This window comes from Epinephelus fuscoguttatus, linkage group LG9 (assembly GCF_011397635.1).
Source record: "Epinephelus fuscoguttatus linkage group LG9, E.fuscoguttatus.final_Chr_v1".
Lineage (NCBI taxonomy): Eukaryota > Metazoa > Chordata > Actinopteri > Perciformes > Serranidae > Epinephelus > Epinephelus fuscoguttatus.
The window spans coordinates 19,084,872-19,105,406 of NC_064760.1; the positions used below are offsets into that span (position 1 = coordinate 19,084,872).

Here is a 20,535-nt window from a genome sequence, read left to right on the forward strand (position 1 = left end):
AACAACATGGCTGCATTGCTTTGCTAGCCTCTTTGATAAACCAGATCCACCAGCATAGAAGCTCAGCAATGCCACAGCAAAACGCATTTTAGCCACCTAAAAAAATCAGTATCCTTTTAAGCGTATGCTATATTGAGAATATTTTCTCTGCATTACATTGCATCGTTAGCCAACTGAGGCAGAGGTAGACCAGCAACTCCTGTATTCTCCGAGTAAAATTACTATTTTCACCAATGGAGTCTGGTGGCTTTGAGATAACGGCATCAGATCCCTGATGGGGAGAGAGAGTTGTCTGACAGGAAAATAAAGTGGTGACAGTTTTCTAAAAATAGCGTACACTTAAACTGATATTGGCTTTATTTAGGTGGGCCTTTTTTTTAATGTGGCTAAAAACTAACCAGTTGAGGCAGCAGCTGTCAGTCAGTCTATACTCATAACAATCCCTGGGTGCTCTCAGTGTCATCGAGAACATTTTTTTCAATTAACTGTATATAAAGCAGCTCCAGACTTTATACTCAATGACATCACGAATTTGAGGTTTAGCTCTCTAGTTTTTGGATTTGGGAGAGAATATTTCATGTTTGCTAATATTTTTTACACTGTCAGACCACAGGAAAAACATGTATGAAATTTGAAAATGGGCGCAGCTCCACTTTACAAATAATGTATTGTATTATATAATTGAATTATAAATATTGATGCATTAGATTTTAGAAAATAAAAGCCTCATTAAGAGGATTTCATGTACTCACTATGGACAATTTTCAAAGATATTTTGTCATAAAAAAAACTGATTATTTTGTCTTGATTTATTAAAATAAGATTAGTTTTACCTACTATTACTGTCACTGCAGTTCATTTCCTGTGTCATCCAGTGATCTCCAATTTTGGTGATTTGAATCCTACTGCTTCTTAAAATTAAGTATTGCATTATTTTATAAGTGCATTGTCACGATGCTGAAAGCAGGGCTGGTTTTGTCACCTCATGAAAATTGACTTTTGGATGGTTTTCATGGGTCAGTTGAGATTTGCTCATTTTACATACATGTTCTCCCTAAATGAAAGTCAAGCCGGCCAAAGGTTGAAAGCCGATCATGTGGCAGATCAAACTGATTCATAACGACACAAACCCAAACAGTGTGTAAATCTGGACGCAAATCTGCTTAAACTCACTCCTTCTGTGTCAAACTGCATTACGTCGTGCCCATCACCGGGGAATATGGCATAGCACCATATCAAACAACCACAGTTTGAACCTGTTGCTTTTGTGTTCCCCGTGCTTAATGATTCCCCCACTTTTCCTCCAACCTCCAGTAGACAAATCCTTCAGCTTTATTGCCCAGACTCAAGGGCTGCAGGTGCACAGGCCACAAAAGGGAGAGAAGAGAGGGGGGGGGGGGGGGTGGAGGGGGGTGGAGGAGGGGATGGGAAAGAGAATGGTCAGTCGGGAGATAAGAGAGGAAGGAACAGAGCCCCCCTACCCTGGTTTAACCTCTACACCCACCCATCCTACCCCTCACCCCCCGGCCCCGTCCCAGCTCCTGCAACACCTCTCTGTTTTGCTCCACCACCCTGCCACACGTGACGGGAGAGCAAACTGCGAGTGGTGCCGCCTGGCGCTACCAGGCCTTCCTGGGTGTGTATGTGTGTGGCAGGGGGCAGGCGTGGCAGAGTGGCCATGTGGCGGTAGCGGCCCTTTTCTTCTGAACCAGTAGAGGAGCAGTAATGACTATAGAGCTACAGCTGTGCCCACTGAGGCTTGCCCTACCTTGCCCTGCAGTGGCCCCTCAACCTCATCTCACCGTGCTGCCCTCTGCTTCTGGCCTCTGCTACTGTCAGTGGAAGCTACAGGGTATGAAAGTATTTATCTCCAACATCAACAACTGAGATCTCCTTATAGAACAACCTGCCCCTGCGTATTAAACAAAGACAATATTTAAAACAAAATTCACCTTTAAGGGAGGGAGTTTGAACTGCAGGTGTGGAGTTGCAGAGGGGGACAAGCAGGTTTATATTGTAATTTGTTTATTTCCATTGATTTCTATGCTCCCATGTGTTTGTTGTTGCCATTGAGGACCACTTTGGAAATAAGTGTTTTTAGTAACATAAGTGCTATACCTTTTATTAATGCTACTCCATTGTGTCATCATGATTTTACAATAAAAATCAAATCTAAAGCGTTTAGAAAAAAGGGGTCTTTGTGGGTTACTAATATTGAAGATGTTAACAGTATGGTATGCATTATCTATTTCACCCTCAGAATTACTCATGTGCAAAATATATTTATCATGTGAACAAATACAAATCACTATGAGATCAGATAAATCAGAGAATTTACTTTAATGTATTGACACAAAGGCTGTGACTATAATGATCAGGGGTGTTGTAGTAAGGAAAAGAGTGGGACTGATTACACGGGGCCCCAGTGGAGGGGGGACCCTCGAAAAACCTGTAATGAAATGTTTGGTTTTGTTTACGATTCTTTATTTCTTAGTATTTAGCACCATAAGTGAATTAAAATTCACGAAATAAACTGGTAGACAGACAGAAATTTGTATTAAAAAATGTGAGAGCTCTCTGGGGCAAAATGGTTTAGTCTGCTCCTGCACTGTAGGATTCGTCTCTAAACAATTTCAATTTTCAGTTTTATTTATAAAGCCCAATATCACAAATCACAATTTGCCTCAGAGGGCTTTACAGCATACGACATCCCTCTGTCCTTTGGACCCTCGCAGCGGATAAGGAAAAACTCCTTTAATGGGGGAAAAAAATGGAAGAAACCTCAGGAAGAGCAACTGAGGAGGGATCCCTCTTCCAGGACGGACAGACATTCAGTAGATGTTGTACAGAACAGATCAACAAAATAACTTTACAAATCCATATGACAAAATGATACATAAAGAGAGGGCAGCTAAAGTTGAGCAAGTCACTGCTTATGCTGCTAGGGCACCAGCGTACACTGTCATGTCTTTTCCCGAAAAAAGGGAAATCAAGGTTCCAAAAAACAAAAGAAAGCAAACTGACTTTGTTAAAAAAAAACAAAACAATTTTTTAAAGATGCGTGAGAGACATCTATCAAGAGGGGAACGGCCGGGGGCCCCACAGAGACGCTTATGCATGAGGTCTAAAATTTGGTGCTACACCCCAGCTAATAATCTGCATATTCATCTCTGGATTCAATGATTCATTGATTCATGGTTTGGTCTTTAAAATATCAGAAAACAGACAAACATCCGTCAGTTTCCAAAAGCTAATCTCCAAACAACTTGCACAAATCCTTGCTCTGGAGAAGGTGCAACCACAATGTTGAAAATGTATTTTTCTGTTGACTGACAAATCAGTTAATTAACCAACTACTGCAGCTCTAATTGAAACGGGTCGTGAACCTTGGCTTAGATAATGTGATGAGAGAAAACAAAAATCGATTTGATTTTGTTTTGTTTTATTGGTTTACTGTCCCATTTCACCACCACTAATGTGAGAAACTAAATGAAAATGAAAGTGAAATGATTATTAGAACATTAAATGAAAATAAACTAAAATTAAAGTGTGAAAGTAAAGTTTTTGCATTTGCAGATTTTATTTGGAAGCTTGGGACAGACACACAGGTACCTATAAAGGCCTCATATTCAGGCTTGTTGACTCTTGTAGGTTTGTTTATTTGTTTTATTTATAGCGCAACATTTCAGATCTTAAACTGAGATGTAATTAAGAACTAATTGAGCTGATATCATTGAATGCTTGTAAATCAATTTCGAAAGACCCAGAGATGGAATCATTAGAGTGTTTGTGTTTAAACAGATTTTTGGATACATGGCAGATACTGCACTTTGTTCATTGTAGTATTATCTGTTTTTCTGTCCTGTCTTGTTTTTATCCTGTGCTGCTGCCTATTTTGGCCACGACTCTCTTGGAAAAAGTTATTTTAACCTCAGTGGGACCTATCCCAGTTAAATAAAAATCTCTGCATATGAATGAAGGTGGCATACTGTATGTTTTTGTATATAAAAATTTACATCTGCAAGTTTATATGTGTGTATTTGTAGATTAAGACTTGTACTGTTACTTGGATGTGGTCTTACATGCCTGATCGGGTGTGTCGTGTTTTTATAAAGACAAGAAAATTGATGTCATTCATTCAATCATTCACAATTTGTTCACTTACAGTATAATTACTGCTGCCACTCAGTCTGTGTCACACTGTGTTTTATCACCTTTTATTAAATCTGCATCTAATGCTGCGTCTGTTTCTAAATAAACTGTTCAGAGCTGCTGCTGATTCTTGAGCTAAAAATGGAAAAGAATTAAAACCTCAACATCAAAGCAGGTGTGAGATGGAAGGATTTGTTTGTTTAAATGAGTCAGGTTCAGGAACGGCCTGAACAGGACACACCGTGTGAGTCACATATAGAGCAGAGGTGTGCTGCCAGTGGGGAAACAGCTAACTGTACCTAACCAGAAAAAAACTTGGCATGCTGGGTCCGAGAGCCGTCCGCGCCTCCATTTTTTCCTCCTGTGGACAACAAGCTGTACGTGTTACCCGAAAAGCACTCGAGATAATCAATCAATCAATCAATCAATTTTATTTATAAAGCCCAATATCACAAATCACAATTTGCCTCACAGGGCTTTACAGCATATGACATCCCTCTGTCCTGTAATGCAAGCATAATACTCTGGCTCGCTCTCTGTGACACGTATGTACATAAACACACCGACCTGCCTATGTTACTGGAGCTGCTGTGCTGGGAACACACCCTCGGGGACAGGAATAACAGGCCACTCCAGAGCATGAGGACATCTGAGACACAGTGGCACCACACAAGTATGATGACTCTTTAACGTCTCCTTATCTCCATCCCTAATCCTCGGCCGCTTCACCGTCAGCTACTGTTTACACCAAGCACAAGTCAAGAGTAAAAGCAGAAAATGGACTTTCTTAATTCTGAATGACTAAAGTCCACTAGAAAGCCATTGAGGAAGGCCTCTAGTGTGGAGGGAGCCTCATATTGAATACGGATTGAAATTTACATGACAACTTAGGAAAAATGCTTTTTTATTACTCATTCATCCCCTAAATCACTTGGCTCCCCCGCTCCTTTCCTCTGCCTGAGCTATTAAATCACCATCTTGACCCTGCGACCTGGGGCCGCAACCATAAAGAGCCCCCTGTGGGTCAGAGGCCTGATTGTAACATTTGAATATGAAATAGACTTGGTTGGGCCTGGAAACAGCCCCATGCACTGAGACACTGGCTGACCCCCAGGAGAGAGGCCTGCCTCAGCAGCCCCGGGCCCGGAGGCTCCTTCTCCTCTCAGCAAGGATTTACTTGGACTTGAGAAGGAGGGAGAGGCAGGGAGAGGGCTGAAGTCGGGGGTGGAGGGTGAAGCGGGGTAGGGGTTGAGCGAGAGTGAGGGGAGAGGAGAAAGAGAGAGGGCAGACATTTGAATAAGACAAGAAGCGATTGGTGTTTGCATGACAAAGGAGCCCGCCATCTCCCCTGATTGGTGTCACAGCGCGGCACTAAAGCCATGCAGGCCCCCCCGGGGTGGGGTGATGTGTGGAGCACAGGCATGTTTATGCATCCAAGGTGTGATATTAGGGAGGGATAGTGGGGCCCGTCGTCAAGTTTCGGGTTAAGAAGTTTGTGCGCATATTCTTGAAAGGAGAAGACGTTTGCATTATTCTGACGATAAATTTAAAATTTTAAGTGAAAATCAAGTCCAGAATGTTATTTTTTCTCTTTAAGACTGCGCTTGAAACTTTGAGAAGCATTAAAGGATAAATAAAAAGTTTTTTTTTTAAAAAAACAATTTAGGTCATATTTAAACACTTTGGGGCCTTCTTTTCTATCAGATATACTCTCAAAAGTAATTGTTGAGATCTGTAAATATGGTGATACTGTTACAACAAAGTCCAACAGGGCAAGAAACACGAGCATTCAGGCATTCAGGCAGGTTGTAAACAAACCAGCAGTTTTCTCAGATTATCTAATTCTCCGTTTACACCAAAATTAGTGCATGTACACAGGTTTTTTAAAAAAAAAAACATGGGGAAAACCTGCTTAAAATAGACAATAGACTCCTTTCCCATTGCCAATAGACCAGAGACCTGGACACAGCTCTGCAGTTAACGAGAGTGCCTCTCTTGTTTCTACTAGTGTGTCACATTCAAAGTCTCAGACAGGCTGGAAAACAGGGTTATAAACAGTAGAAAGCAGCATGGGGACCAAAAGTTATGTCCTTATTTATATTCTACGTTATATATCTCTTACTTGTTCAGTCTTTCTTTCAAACTTGGTGCAGACTAATTTGGAGCAATGTATTCGTGTTGCTTGGGCAGAGACAAATGGTGTTTGTGGTGGCGTATCATAACATCTCACAGATTAAAGGGCTAAAATTAGTGCATTCATTCAGGTGTTGCGTCTCCATCACTGCCAATCGGAGCCAGAGCTGATAAATATCTATGACTACTGCGGAGTCATTTCATGTGGGTGTGAATGCCAACTGTAACCTTTCCCATTAGGCAGAAAAGTCAGATGTTAGCTGGTGTTAGTGGGTTGTTTGTGCAGTGGGAAAGGGGCTAAAATCATTCACTATTACAGGGGAAACCAAAAGTGAATTCACCCCAAATTAAAAGAACAAGTGGCGATGAAGGCCGACAGTTGCGTCCCATCACGTCCTCGCTGTTTCGCCCAAAAGGTTGCATCTGAACACAATGCAAAGACTACAGCCAACTAGCAGGTATGTTCTGCACCTGTGAGAGAGGAAACTCTCCACACCAGCAACGAACAGTAGTCTGTATTCATCATTCAAAAGCCCCTTTACACTGCCTGTTCAAGGTGGAAAAATGCTCCGTTATATGGCCTAGCTGGTTGGTATATAAGGTACAATCTTGGAACGGGGAGACAGTGTAGTCTCGCCTTTAAGCTCCCACCGCCAGTAGTAACGGTAGTGAGACAGAGTCTGTATAAACATGTCAGCTGGCAGGACGGGTGTAACATTTAATCAGCATGTTATGCATGCAACCCATCACGGGAGATTTAAAATTTAGTAGCTGCTAGCAGTTAGCGGCTGACTCAAAGAAGAAGAACAGTGGTTGTAACTGTCTGTAAATTGGAAAAACAATGAGGTTCAGGAGGTCCTTACCCTCTGAGCAGACGGCTAGATAAGCCGCCATATATCAGAGATGGTAAACAATTGTCATTGCCATATTTCACCATTGTTGTTGTGTTACATGTCATGCCTGTCATGCCTTTTTTGATTCTGCAATGCTGGCACGCAGTCTGTAATCACACACTGTAGAGGAATGATGCTGCCCTTGTTTGGTTTTGTGTAAAAATGCAAAGTCGGCATGCAGAAGGAACTTTGAAGCAGCCCTAGAGCACAATATCTGTGTAAAAATGGCTAAAAGGAAAACTAGAAGACCAACAGGACAGTCTCAAGATGCTAGTTAGCCCGAGAGCACATTAACGACAACCCCAATGTTGAAAGAACAAGGGATACTTACGGTGCGCTAGCAAACAATCACAGAAACAATTATGAACTGTTTCTGCTTATTAAGAGCTTTGAGAATAAAAAGATTAAAAAAAGTCTGATTCATTCTTGAGCCCTGCTGTTTTGGATCATTTGTTCGCGTTCCTCACTTCCATTTCTCTTCACCTGCACTGTCCTAAACTGCCAATCAGATTGATTTAATTTATGGATGTGTTCTGCCATCTCCGACACTGACTCAATATGCTGAACTAGCCAAAAAAAACAGTAGACAAGGGCTGACTAGTGCCAACGGTGCGAGACACACTGCTAATACTAGAGCAAGAGGCACTCACTGAACACCCCATATTGAGCAACAGCAAACTGTCAGCTTGGCGTGTCAAGGCCTTTATGATAATAAACTGTCATAGCACAGAAAAACTGTGTGGCCACAACTGCAGTAAGTGTGAAGAACACTGTGGCTAACAATTTTACGTTTCAGTTCATCTGTTCATTCCAAATAAGTTTGAGTAGGTCAGGGGTTTCTGGGACAATGTCACCTACTTCAAGGGTTCATGTAGAAGGGAAAGAAGTCTAAAGGGGTCGAAACTCCAGCAACAAACTCTACTGCAAGACCAGTGTGTCTTGGCTTACGGCCCTGATGAAGGCCAGAGGGCAAAACGTGTTGCTGGAGTTTCAACCCTTTTTAAACAAACACATTTAGGTAACTTGGGAGTTTGTTCAAAACTTGTATGGTTTTATGACTTTTCTGCACTGTCTCCATGTTCCCAAATCCAGCAATTAACTTGGCAAATACAACTGTAGTACTACTACTAATAGGAAAAAAAATGACCAAGGCCATGAAAATAAGCTGCAAAACAATAGCATTATCCTGTAAATTTGGTGATCTTGATTAAAATAATCATCATCTCCACCTTGTTTCTGGAATTAAACACTGGTATGCTGCCCGTTGCCTCAACTCCTGAGCTCCCTAATTATTCCAGAGAGGTGTGAAGACCATCACCCTCACCGTCCCCTGCTGGGCTGTCAGTGGAGTCGTCAGCTACTGAGTCCTGAAACATCCATTTCCCTCCTGCACCCTCTCCTGCTAGCCCTCCTTCTTTATGTTTGATGGGAACACTGACAAATCAAGAACACAGTCGAGAGAGGATCATATAAGTAGGCAAATCCAGCTGCTATGAAGGGGATTTCACAGCTCAATAAGTTTGGACAATTTGTTTACAATCCCCATTATTACAGGCCCCTCGGGAGTAGGTGTACATAAATATTGATGCATTTGAGATACGAGCAGATTAGCTGGGTGCCTGGGCCGTGCAGGAGAATGATGCAGAAAAGTGCCTAAAGTGCAAGAAGAAGTACCACAGGGGGTCAAAAAAAGAGGGATGAGGATGAAGGAAGTGCGAGTGAGAGTTAGCGAGGTCACACGCTCTCACTCGCGCACACAGTGCACACAAGACGCACACACAAGCGCAGTGACCCCCTGCAGACAAAGCCTCCACAGGCTCATCTGGGCAGTGCTGCTGGCCCTCAGGGACACACCTCAAAGAGAGATGGCCTGACTAACTCTCCATGGCAACTAATCAATAAGTGACAGAGTCAGTCAGGACTGACCCGTAGCTCAGTGTCTCCCACCTCCCCCCATGTTCCCAGGGTTACACTCCCATAAACCACACACACACACACACACACACACACATACAGACAGGGCTACACTAAACTAAAACACAAAGTGACCCCACTAGGAAAATAAATCTTTCCTCCTACTTTGGGTGCATTTAATCATCTTTTTTTCAACATGTGCTTTTATTTTGAAGTGTGCGTGTGTGTGTTTATTGGGGATGCACACACACACACACACACATGGGTACAGGTTACTGAATGGACTCAGCTTCTGACAATAGCGATATGTTCACACCGCACCACTATTGTGTATCTGTCAATCTGTGTTCCCTCTCACTGTCCTTGACAAACACTAATCAATATCTGTGGCCTACATGAGAGGCCTAATCTTCCCCCTTGTCACCCCCTTAAGTCCTTATCCCCCCCAGACTCTGCATTGTCTTGCAGCAGTCCCATATTTCTGCTGTCCCTAGGCACAGTATATACACTTGGCCCCATTTTCCAAGGCTTCCAAGACAGGTCAGAAGTGGGGTCAGAACTCTAGTTTGGCAAATTAAAAGCAACGCTACATGCTCCAGTGTTCATAGACAAAGTGATGGGTTCTTCAGAAAGGGGCCAGCTGCAGCAGACACACTTTTACACACTACAGTGTCTCACTTGGTGCCTGAGCAACCCAAATGCCAGAAAAAATGTCGGCATTAAACATTTCTGCAAAAACAGATATGTTACATTTGCACGTTATATATATAGCAGATACATTCAAACTTAGTTAACATGTTTTAGGCAAAAAAACCACTTGGTTATGGATCGGAGAAGATCATGTCTTGGCTTAAAATACCTGGTTTGGGTGCACAATCCTCAGTAAAAAACACAGCAATGTCTCGGCAACAACCAACCACAATTAGTGCCACTATCCAGACAGGAAACACATTCATGTCTTGGCTTTAAAAAAAACACTTTTTGTGGTATTATACCTGCTGGAAAAAAAAACCTATGGGTCACTAAAAAAACACCCATGTTTCAGGGCTGAAAAGATGCTGGAAAAAAGCTACAGGCCACTACGAAACACCCAGGTTTGGGGGCTAGAAAGCTGCAAGAAACACAATAGCGTGTACCTTACAACCACCCACATTTGGGTACTGAACAGCCGCTGGAAAAACAGCTTCAGTTACATTTAACAGGTGAAAAGCTGTTGGGGAAAAAGCTATGGGACCCTAAAACATCCATAATTGGATCAATGGTGTTCATTATGTCTTCAGTTTCTGATAATCACTTTAGTTGTTATTTTATTTTAGACATGTATTAAGGTTTTAAGGTGTGTCTGCCTTCCTCAGAAGCGTCACTTGGTGGTGGTTGTGACATGTCTTTATCAGCTTTATCTGATCTGTCAATCAGCTGATGTTAGGAAGCCTAAAAAGGTATGTAACATCTTAAGACATGTCTGAGATAAAAGAACAACTAAAGTGATCCGTATTTGGATATTGAAAATATGCTGAAAAAACAGCTATGGGTCGTGTAAAAACATCTGCATTTAAATACTGAAAAGCTGCTAGAAAAACACCCACGCCGCAGGAAACACAGCAACGGGTACCTTAAAAAACACCTACATTTGGATACTGAAAAGCTGCTTGAAAAATAGCCATGGGTCACTAAAAACATCTTTGTTGAGGGGCTGAAAATCCATTGGAAACACAGCAACAAGCCCCTTGAAAATTCACATATTCACACATTTCGGTGCTGAAGAAAACACACCAACATTTGAGGGCTAAAAAGCCACAGGAAACAAAGTGACGAGTCCCTAAAGTATCAAAAGCTGCTGGAAAAACAGCTGCAGGCCCCTAAAAAACACCCATGTTTGAAGGCTTAAAAATCCAGTGAAAACCCAGCAATGGGTCGCTTCAAAAAAGTCACGTTTGAGCGCTGAAAACCACTCGGAAAATAGCTATGGATTAATAAAAAACTTCCATGTTTGGGCGTTCAAAAGCTGCCAGAAAAACAACTACAGGTTGCCAAAAAACACCCATATTTTAGGGCTAAAAAGCCAAAGGAAACAAAGAAATGGGTCCCATGTTTGGGTACCTCAAAACGGCTGGGAAAAAAAGCTGCAGACCCCTAAAAGACACCCATGTTTGGGGCTAAAAAACTGTCGGAAAAATAGCAACTGGCCCCTCAAAAACACCCACATTTCAGGGCTAAAAAGCCGCAAAAACATGCAAAAAAAACCATGTTTGGCTACCTAAACGCTGCTGGAAAAACTGCTACGTGCCCCTAAGAGACACCCATGTTTGGGCACTTAGAAGTCACAGAAAACAAAGCAACTACAGATCGCTTAAAAAATACCCACCTTCAGTGCCTAGAAAGCCACAGGAAACACAGCAATGTCTCGCTAAAAAACAACAGGTTTTGCTGTTCGTTGGTCTTAAACAGGGTCTGCAGCTTAGCAGGCGTGTGACATGGTATACACCATCAACTCCCGATGACAATCTTTAGGTTAAATGTAACTTCAAAAACCCTGATAATTATAAAACATGCAAATATATTAATTAGTGGTTTGCAGAAAAATGCAATGCAAATATTTTCTTCTGGTGACTGGTCTGGCCTGAGCGGTCCTCAGCACTTATTAGAACCAACCGTTTGTATGTAATTGCCCTTACAGGTTATTCAGGAAGAGGCCTCTTAATCCAGTTTCATTCTTGGTTGTGTGCTCATGTGCATGTGTACGGGTGGTTTTACACATCTTCCTCCAACCGCAATTACAAGCGAAAACAAGTTCAAGTAAACCTCAGTAGCTGAACAAAAACGTCAAAAGGATCCATGTCTGAAAAAAGACTCTTAAACATACAACCCGGGCGGTGCAAAAAACAGAAACCTCCCATTTCAGCTGTTCGTGTGATTTGTATTTGTTTTGTTTGGGACAAAAGAGGCGGTAATCCCGTCTCATATTTGACAAGTCTCATATTCACACACACACCTGCTGAGACAAAGTAAACACACCTTCAGAGTCAGACACCTTAATGGATGACCCTCGTATTAAAACCTAAGTCAGGATAAACCCTAAAGCAGGTATGTTGACATGACAGACATGCCCATTCCGGATATGAATGATGAGAAGTCGCCACATCAGAGCCATCACTTGTGTACAGTGTATACAGTCTGTACATAGGTCGAACATCATCGTGGTCGAGGTGCTTGGTGTCTTCTCTTTTCCCCACTTTTGAGATTTTAACATAGATTTTGGTTTGAGTCTCTGAGTTTAAAGGTTTGATTCCCTTCATGCTCTGTGGCACAGGTGTCAGGTGTTTCTCACATGTCTTTCAACAGAGATCTACTGAATCAGATCAAAGCTAACGCAGGAAAAACAAACCTATCACACATCATTTTTTCCACTTGAACATATTTTTTTAAACGCATGTAATTTTACACCCACGATTATTTCTTTAGGTACCCGACCTTATAGCAGCTCGGGCGCCTGAAAGTCTATAAGGCCTTAATTCAGCTAATTTACTTTCGACTGCCATAAACACAAGTAACTCGCTGCTGGGCGGATGCAGTTTCTTGAGTGGCGGCGTGCTTTCCTTTGAAGCATTTCCCACTCAGCATTCCTTGTGGTTGTGTAAGGCATGGCGATCCAACCACAGCTATCATTAATGAGCCATTTGCATCACGGAACAAGTCTGTCGGTGCTCACATGCGTTCAGGCAAGGAGCTGAAAATTGGGGATGTACTTAAAAGAGGAGAGGTATAAAAAAAATGGTCAAATGTGATTTTCTAGTGTCTGTGGTGAGTGCTGTCAGTGAATGAGTGAATGAGTGGGTGAGTGAATGGAGAGGGGATTGAGAGGACGGTGCAGTGGAGAGGGATGGCTCTCAGTGGGTCAGCCCAAAAGCCCTGACCCCAGGAGGATTTGATGCCATTTTCCCACGCAGGGAGTCGACCTGAGAGGAGCTCGTTAACAACATCTGCCCCAGTTCAGGGAGATTAACCCCCACCCCCAACCCCCGCACCTCTACACACTCACACATACACACCGCTCTGCTGTCAATCTCAGTACCTCACACGAGTCCCACCGCTCTGGACAGGCCTGCCCAAGCTGGACAGGCTACTTTAGGGCCCTCCAGGCTCGCCTCAAAGGGCCTCCTGGAGATCCCAGCCACAGCAAATCAATACAGTCTGACTGTCATAGGTGCAATCCCTAACCGCGGTCACACACTGTACTCATCCACTCATCCGTTACATTCAAACTATGTCGCAAGTGATGTCTGATCTGTACATCAGAGGAGGTTCCAGATTTGAGTTTGAGATTACGTGAAGACTTGAGAGTATTTTCAGAAGGTGTGTTCCTGCTGGAAGTTGCCCATCCAGTCGAGCAGGCGAGTTAGTGATGTCACCAACGTCAGTCTGTCAGCCAGATTTGTGTAATGAGTTTTCCACTCATCATGTTGACGTCAAAAGAGACCTCAAAACACACTCCTGTTGCTTTTTTACCACCTTGTTCACATCTACTCCCACAAAACGTGCAACCAGCAGGGCATGTTCTGACATAATGTGAGGAGAGACATGTGAAAAACAGGATCGACTGAAACGCGGCCTAGAGCACTGCCGCTGTCGAGCTGGAGCCCTGCATGCACTGCACACATGCATAGGTGCGCGTAGACACACAGTGGCAGAATCCACTGGGAATCCGCTGAATCCATGTTCTACAGGGCTATAATTAGGTTAGTTTTTGGAGAGGGGGTTAAACAAACAGGGGCTGTGAGGTCATAGGCAGATGGAAGTGGGATATGCCTGCACTTGCTGAGTGGGCACAGAGCTCCACATGACAGGAGAGAGAGGCCCTCCGGGCACTCAGCAGGGGGAGAGCGAAGGGGGGGATGGGAGCAGGGAACCCAACTCGGATGGCCTCACTGCCAGAACATTCAAACACGATCAATAGCCACGCACGGTCCAGCCACACACCTTACCCCAAACACTGAGTTTCACTGCTAAATCATCATTAGGCATGACATTTCTGTGCCAATCACACCGAGCCTCACTGAACTGTGCTGACATGTTCAAACTTCTGCATCAAACCTCAACATTTTGGCTGAAAGTTAACCCACAACTTATTTATTTATCAAAGGAGCTGTGCAGGTGGAAGCTGTAACGAGGTTACGTAATTTTCAGAGTTTGATAAATGACTGAAAACCATCAGTCCGTCTAGCCCACAGCAAACACCTCTGACACAGAGGAGCAGGAAGAGAAAAGCTGCTTAATCACAAAAAAATGAGTTGGAAAGTGTGATTAGGTGACGGGTGGCTGCTGGCACGCTAGAGTGACTTAAGACCCTGTCAGTGAATGCAGGGAGGTCTGGATAATCTTTCCCTCCACAAAGGTGCGTGGGGCTAATCCAGGCCGCTGTGCTGAGCTGTGGATCAAGTCCTACAGGGAGTGTGGGAAGGCCAGCAGGACTGCCACTGCTTTGGCCCTCTTGGTGGCCAGAGCTTATTTATCCTAAGGTACACTACAACAGCAGGCCGGCGCGCTCTCCAGCACACCTTTGCATTATCAGTGTCAGCCACAGTGAGTGTTGTTCAGGGCTGTAGAGTTCATGAATGTGAAGCAATTTCAGTGTAATTTGTTAGAAATGAAATATAGATTATAGTCGCCTGATCATGAAATTTAACTCGGAGGGGGACACATCGCTGCAGAGCATTTTCTAAATGTTGCAGATGAGCACAACAGAAGTTTCTCTGCACACGTCAGGAAATATATCAAACACCTAAAGAGAAAAACTTGCGTCAACATGCAAAGTATTTAAATAAAATGCTTAAGCTGAAGTAATTTATTACATTATTTTCTCTGCCAAACATAGCGTCACAAATTATATACACTTTGGCACATCATCACAAAACTTTTCAAAGCAAGCCTCTGATGTCATCACCTGCGCTTTATGGGTTATATTTACACAATTTATAATAGATTATTTGAAAAATGTGTCGGTTTACACCGTTTTAAAATGTAATCTGATGCACATCTCATTTTTTTTTAACTTGTTTTAGTTTTATTTGCTTAGACTCTAATTGATTTGTTGAAAAAAGTAGAAATATTCAAACTAAATTCTTATGATAAAACACAAAAAACACATTTAAACTGAACAAGGTAACACAGTGATGACAACCTGTGGAATCATCACCACGAAAATATAAAAATGAGCTATAGTTAATTTAACTATATTAATGTGATAAAGCAAAACAAAATACAGGTTCTTTTCACCGACTGTTACAAAAAAATAAAAAGATGAAAAGTACCCTTATTTTCTATGAATGATATTTCTAAAACTAACAAGCCTGTAAAAAAGCTTCCAGGAAAGATCAGAATAAATAATGTAAATTTATATTTTTAATTTTAAATGGATGTTTAAAACAAACTAAACATTTTAATAAGTCCACAAAAGCACTGTGTAATTATTTCACTGTTCTTTCAGGCTCGTAAAGGAACTGGAGAAACAATTTATTTCATTATCTTCTGTATGAGGAAATATCTGATGTGTTTACAAACTGGAAATATTACTGTGCCTGTATTTCTCTTTTTTAAATAAATATGTGGGCAAAAATGTTAAAAATGCAGATTCAACTTGTTTGAATATTTAGATATCTAATTCTATGGTTTGACCTTTACGAGATTATCATAGGGAAATAACAATCGTCATTCAGTGTGTTTGAAGATCTTTACACCTGTAAAAATTCTAGTTTTAGTACACCAGGTATTTTCAAAAGTCATATTTCCAAACCTCACATTACACACAAAAGACAGAGTCACGAATCATGTTTCGTACAAATTTATTCAGCATTTAAGAATAGAGGATGGTCTTAAAATATGTAGAAACGTCAGTTTAAATAAACCTTTTCGTTCAGGAGAATGAGTAAACATGACACTGTCAAAAAACCATCACAGAAAATAACATTTTACAAAAACAAAAAAACTTTGAACATTTTTTTTCACGTGACAAAACATCGGGTTCACAAGCTAAAAAGAAAAAAAAAAAAAAAAAACTTACTATAAATAAAACTTGCGTTTGCGACCCGCACAGTCTTAACATTTCATTTTAACCTAGGGGGTAATGAGGGAGGAGAGAAAATAAAAAGAGACTACAAAAAATTTGGACACAGTCGAGACAGCTGACATTCTACAAATTAAGTGTAAACATTTATGAACCAACTTTTTTCCATCCAGCTTTTCTGAAATACACCAGCCTCTCTTAATGAGGCCACATGCCTTTTCATAGAGAGAAAATATGGCATTAATTAAAATATAGAAGTCCAATTCTTCTACATAAGTTGATTGCTTATACTTGTGATAAAAAGCCTCTTTGCAATGCATTTTACTCTGATGGGCTCAACGTTCAGTTTCGGGTCCATTTCAGATTTCAAAATGGACAACTCAAAGAGATATTGAGATAAAATTGTTTTTTGAACGTTGTTTCTTTAGCAACCAAAAAGTTCAAGTATCCGAAGTACTTTTTTTTTTTTTTTTTTAAAGTTTGAAGTCTCTTTCTTCCCCTCAGATGTGGGTGAGAGGTAGCGTCCCATTGACGCCAGTCCCTGCGGTCTGATAGTGCGGATGGACGCTGTGTAACCGGCTGCTCTGCAGGGAGGAATGCTCTGCGCTGTCCCCGCCGGGAGGCAGGTACATGCTTATCATATCCCTCAGGTCCCCCAAACACGCCCGCTGAGAGTGGGACGTGATGGCCGGCGGCGGTGAGCTCGGCTCGGTCTTGCACACGGACGCCATGGAGCTCAGTCCCATGGCGCTGGTGGTCTGCTGCGTGTACGCCGGAGACATGCTGTACGTGGAAGCCGCGTTCATGTAGGTCTGCGCCGAGGACATCATCGGGTACTGGAGCCCTGCCATCTCGTACCGGTGCATCTGCTGGATCTGGGGGCTGTTCATGCTGTGATGCTGAGGGTAGGCCAACTGGTCCTGCATGAGGGAGTACGCACTGTTTGTCCACCCGTTCATGTGCGCATAACCGTCCATCCGCTGCCCCACAGACACCGAGTTGTTGACGGCGTTGGCTCCTGGCGCCAACAGACCCCCGGGCAAAGAATACTTGTCTTTCTTGAGCAAGGTCTTGGTCTTCCTGCGGGGACGGTATTTATAATCCGGATGCTCCTTCATGTGCATAGCGCGTAGACGCTTGGCCTCGTCGATGAATGGTCTCTTTTCAGCGTCGGTCAGAAGTTTCCAGTCAGCGCCGAGCCGCTTGCTGATCTCAGAGTTGTGCATTTTGGGATTCTCTTGAGCCATCTTCCTCCGCTGTCCCCGGGACCACACCATGAAGGCGTTCATCGGCCGCTTCACCCGCTCCTGGTCGCTGGCACTGTTGTTCTTAGCGCCCGGCGCCGAGCCCGAGTTGGACTGCGGGAGCGGGGTCTTGAGCTCGGTTTCCATCATGTTATACATTCAGGCGGCTTTTTAGTGTTCACTCACAGGCACATAAAAAGTTCACAAAACAGCGCCAGAAGTCAAAGAGGTAGAGGTACTGACCAGTCTCATAAGAAGATGGAACAAAAAGTTGTGCCCAAAGAGGCAAAATGAGTCTGCAGGTGCTTCTGGTTGCTCTCCGCTCAAAGCTGCTCTGTCCCCCACGGCTCTGAAACAGAAGTCTGTAAACTTGTTCGCCAAGCTCATCTGTTAATAGGCCTAGTGGTCGGACCATGTGATGTGGATTGACAGCATGACAATGAGGGACAGGCGACCAATCAGCGCGCAGCTCCCGTATCCAGCGCGTAACCAACCGGAGCGCGCAGCGCCGTGTTTTGGTTAGAGGAGGAGGGAGAGGTAAAGTTTTAAAACAGCAGCGCAGCTCAACAACGTGAGCGCAAAATGTTAGAAATTTACAACCTTTATAATATGAGAAGTAACGGGAAATACAGCAGCTTTATTTGTGTTATTGAGCAGGTGTTTTTGGAGCTAATTACATCCGATGATGGGTTATTTTGTCAGCTCCTTTTCCACACTCGGGACTCAGCTGAATAAATCTGAGTCAGACATGCAAAAACTTTTACAGACAGAAGGCTACACCTTATGTTAAATGTAAACGAGTACATATGCAGTACATACGCTGCAGGGAATAAAAGTCTTAAGGAACCAGTGTCATTAAATTAATTGCAGAGGCGAATCCCAACAGGCCACTTTAAATCAGTGCAAATACTTCAAGTAAAAAGTGGAATATTGGAATAAAATGCGCCCATGGCAGATATAAATCGTTCAGTCTCTACAAGCTGTCAAACACGCCTTTGTTGCTTTAATCACAATTTCACTAAATATATTGCCAACATTAAATATAAAAAATAATACACAGGTTTCGTTTTATTTTAGAGGCTCGGTGCTGTCAAAACCCTCAACACACTGATGTGATAACAATGTTTCATGAGAGCATTTCTAGACCACCTGCTCGGAAGTTTTTCTTCCCTGAGCGCTGTGTGAATTTCCTTTAACCTGCCGAGTTTCCTTCCAGTGGAGGAATATCCCCTGAGTGTACGTGCGTAAAAATAAAACAGAAAAAGGCGCATGGCTCCACGGGATAAAACAAATATTCGAAAGCATTATTTAATCTTACAAAATACCTAAACATGATTTGTAAAGTAGGACATTTTTAAATGAAATGAAAGGCACGTTCATGTGTCTGTCTGTGCTGCGTTCAGGTGCACCACAATGCAAAACTTTAATACATCAACGACCTCTTGTGGAGGGGACAGGCTATCTCTTTAATCCCCGAGGGAAAAGTTTACTTTGGGACTGTGCACACATACACATACACACACACACACACACACACACACACACACACACACACACACACACACACACACACACACACACACACACGCACAGCTCGCTCCGTCATGTGCGTGTCAGCTACTGTTTGCTGACTTGTTTTCTCTCGGCGGTGTTAATGCTTATTAAAATGATTACCGTGGAGTGGCCTTCGTTTGCATGTGTGTGCTTACAAACGACCTGAAACGCCGCTCGGCCGCTGAAACCACTCTGCAGCAAACTCCAACAGGGGCCAAACTCACACCTGCTAATGATGACGAGCGAATGGGCCCATCGAAAACGACTATTAACACCTCGGTATTTGCATGGAGCTCTGCAGGGATCGGTGGGGTATGTGCATTTTTAGAGCGTTTCACCTCCTGCAGCTTTCAAATCTGAAACAAGTCATGCATTTTATTGCAGAGGCAGGGCACCTAAGGGACCGGGGTGTGCAGAGTTTTTTTTTTTAATGTGGGAGAAGAGCAGATATTAAAAGAGGACAATAAATAAATAAGAGTTTGGAAAATTGCGTTTCTGACTCAGATCAGATCTGATTTAAGGGTTTAAAGAGCTGCTTCTATTAAATTATCAATGTTCTTTCTTCCTAATAATGACTGAAAGTTTTGCAAAATGAAAAAAAGTGACAAGGAAATATATATATTTATAAAAGTTACACTATGACTCAAAAACAGGAGTACAGAAAAATGCACTTACACTCTTAAATGACGCACATAGGCACAAATAAAGATGATGATGTGTTATCTTCCAGGGAAGGAAAGCCTATAGTTCCCTCAGCCATATAGTTGCAGTAAATCAGCTGCAAAGAGACATCACTTCATGAATTTAATTTTCGCGTTCAATGGGGCGTCACAAACAGAGCAAGAGCAATAAAACTAACGTCCAATTAGCAGCCATCTATTCTCAGGGACCAGTTATTTGTTTATCTGGGCAGATCTCAATACTGATCCGCTTGTAATCTTCTTATGGAAATTGACCGGTAGCAGAGAGAGAAGGAGAGCAAGAGAAAAAAAACACCAGGAGTAACCCGGAGTTTGGTAATGAGGGCCTCTGTGCAGCTAATTTCCTAATTAAGGGAAGGGAGGACCACCAGCACAGTCTGCTCTGATTCAGACTCAACAAGCCTGACAGCCTTAAAAAGGGGCTGTGAGGGCGCGCGGCTGCAGGATCCCACTGTTGAATGTTGGGAAATATGTGGATGTCCTGATGGGAGGATGTAACCTGCATGCAGCCAGCTCGATGGATCATTTAATGTTTATTAAAAATGGATGAACTGTGCGCGCGTTTCCCCTCAAACTAAGGAGAGAAATCAATTTAGTTGAGCAGCTTTCGTTGCAGAGAAAATAAAATCATTTAATTTAACGCAAATATTTTGTTTTTATTTCACGTTTGTGTTGCCACAGCTTTAAATCTACTTTCTAAATTTGACTAGGATAAAAAATAAATTCAACTTTTCTTTAATGAAAGGTCTAATTCTGGCCTGTGGGCCTCGGGAATAAACAAAAATGTTAAGTTATATTTGCAAAGAGCTTAAAGGGAATTAAAATCTATTCAAGACGACACAAAACCACATTAATCCCACCTTTGAAACCAGTGGAGATCTCTG

The 20,535-nt window shown here is 42.6% G+C and overlaps 1 protein-coding gene and 1 long non-coding RNA gene across 3 annotated transcripts in view; both read right to left on the reverse strand.

The window, feature by feature from the left end:
* LOC125894780 (uncharacterized) overlaps positions 1-20,535 on the reverse strand; it is a 56,677-nt gene that overhangs the window by 19,127 nt on the left and 17,015 nt on the right. The window lies entirely within an intron of this gene.
* Positions 15,915-17,768, reverse strand: sox3 (SRY-box transcription factor 3). The gene has a single exon (XM_049586370.1). The coding sequence runs from the start codon at positions 17,553-17,555 to the stop codon at positions 16,653-16,655; it is 903 nt and encodes a 300-aa protein (XP_049442327.1). The 5' UTR covers positions 17,556-17,768; the 3' UTR covers positions 15,915-16,652.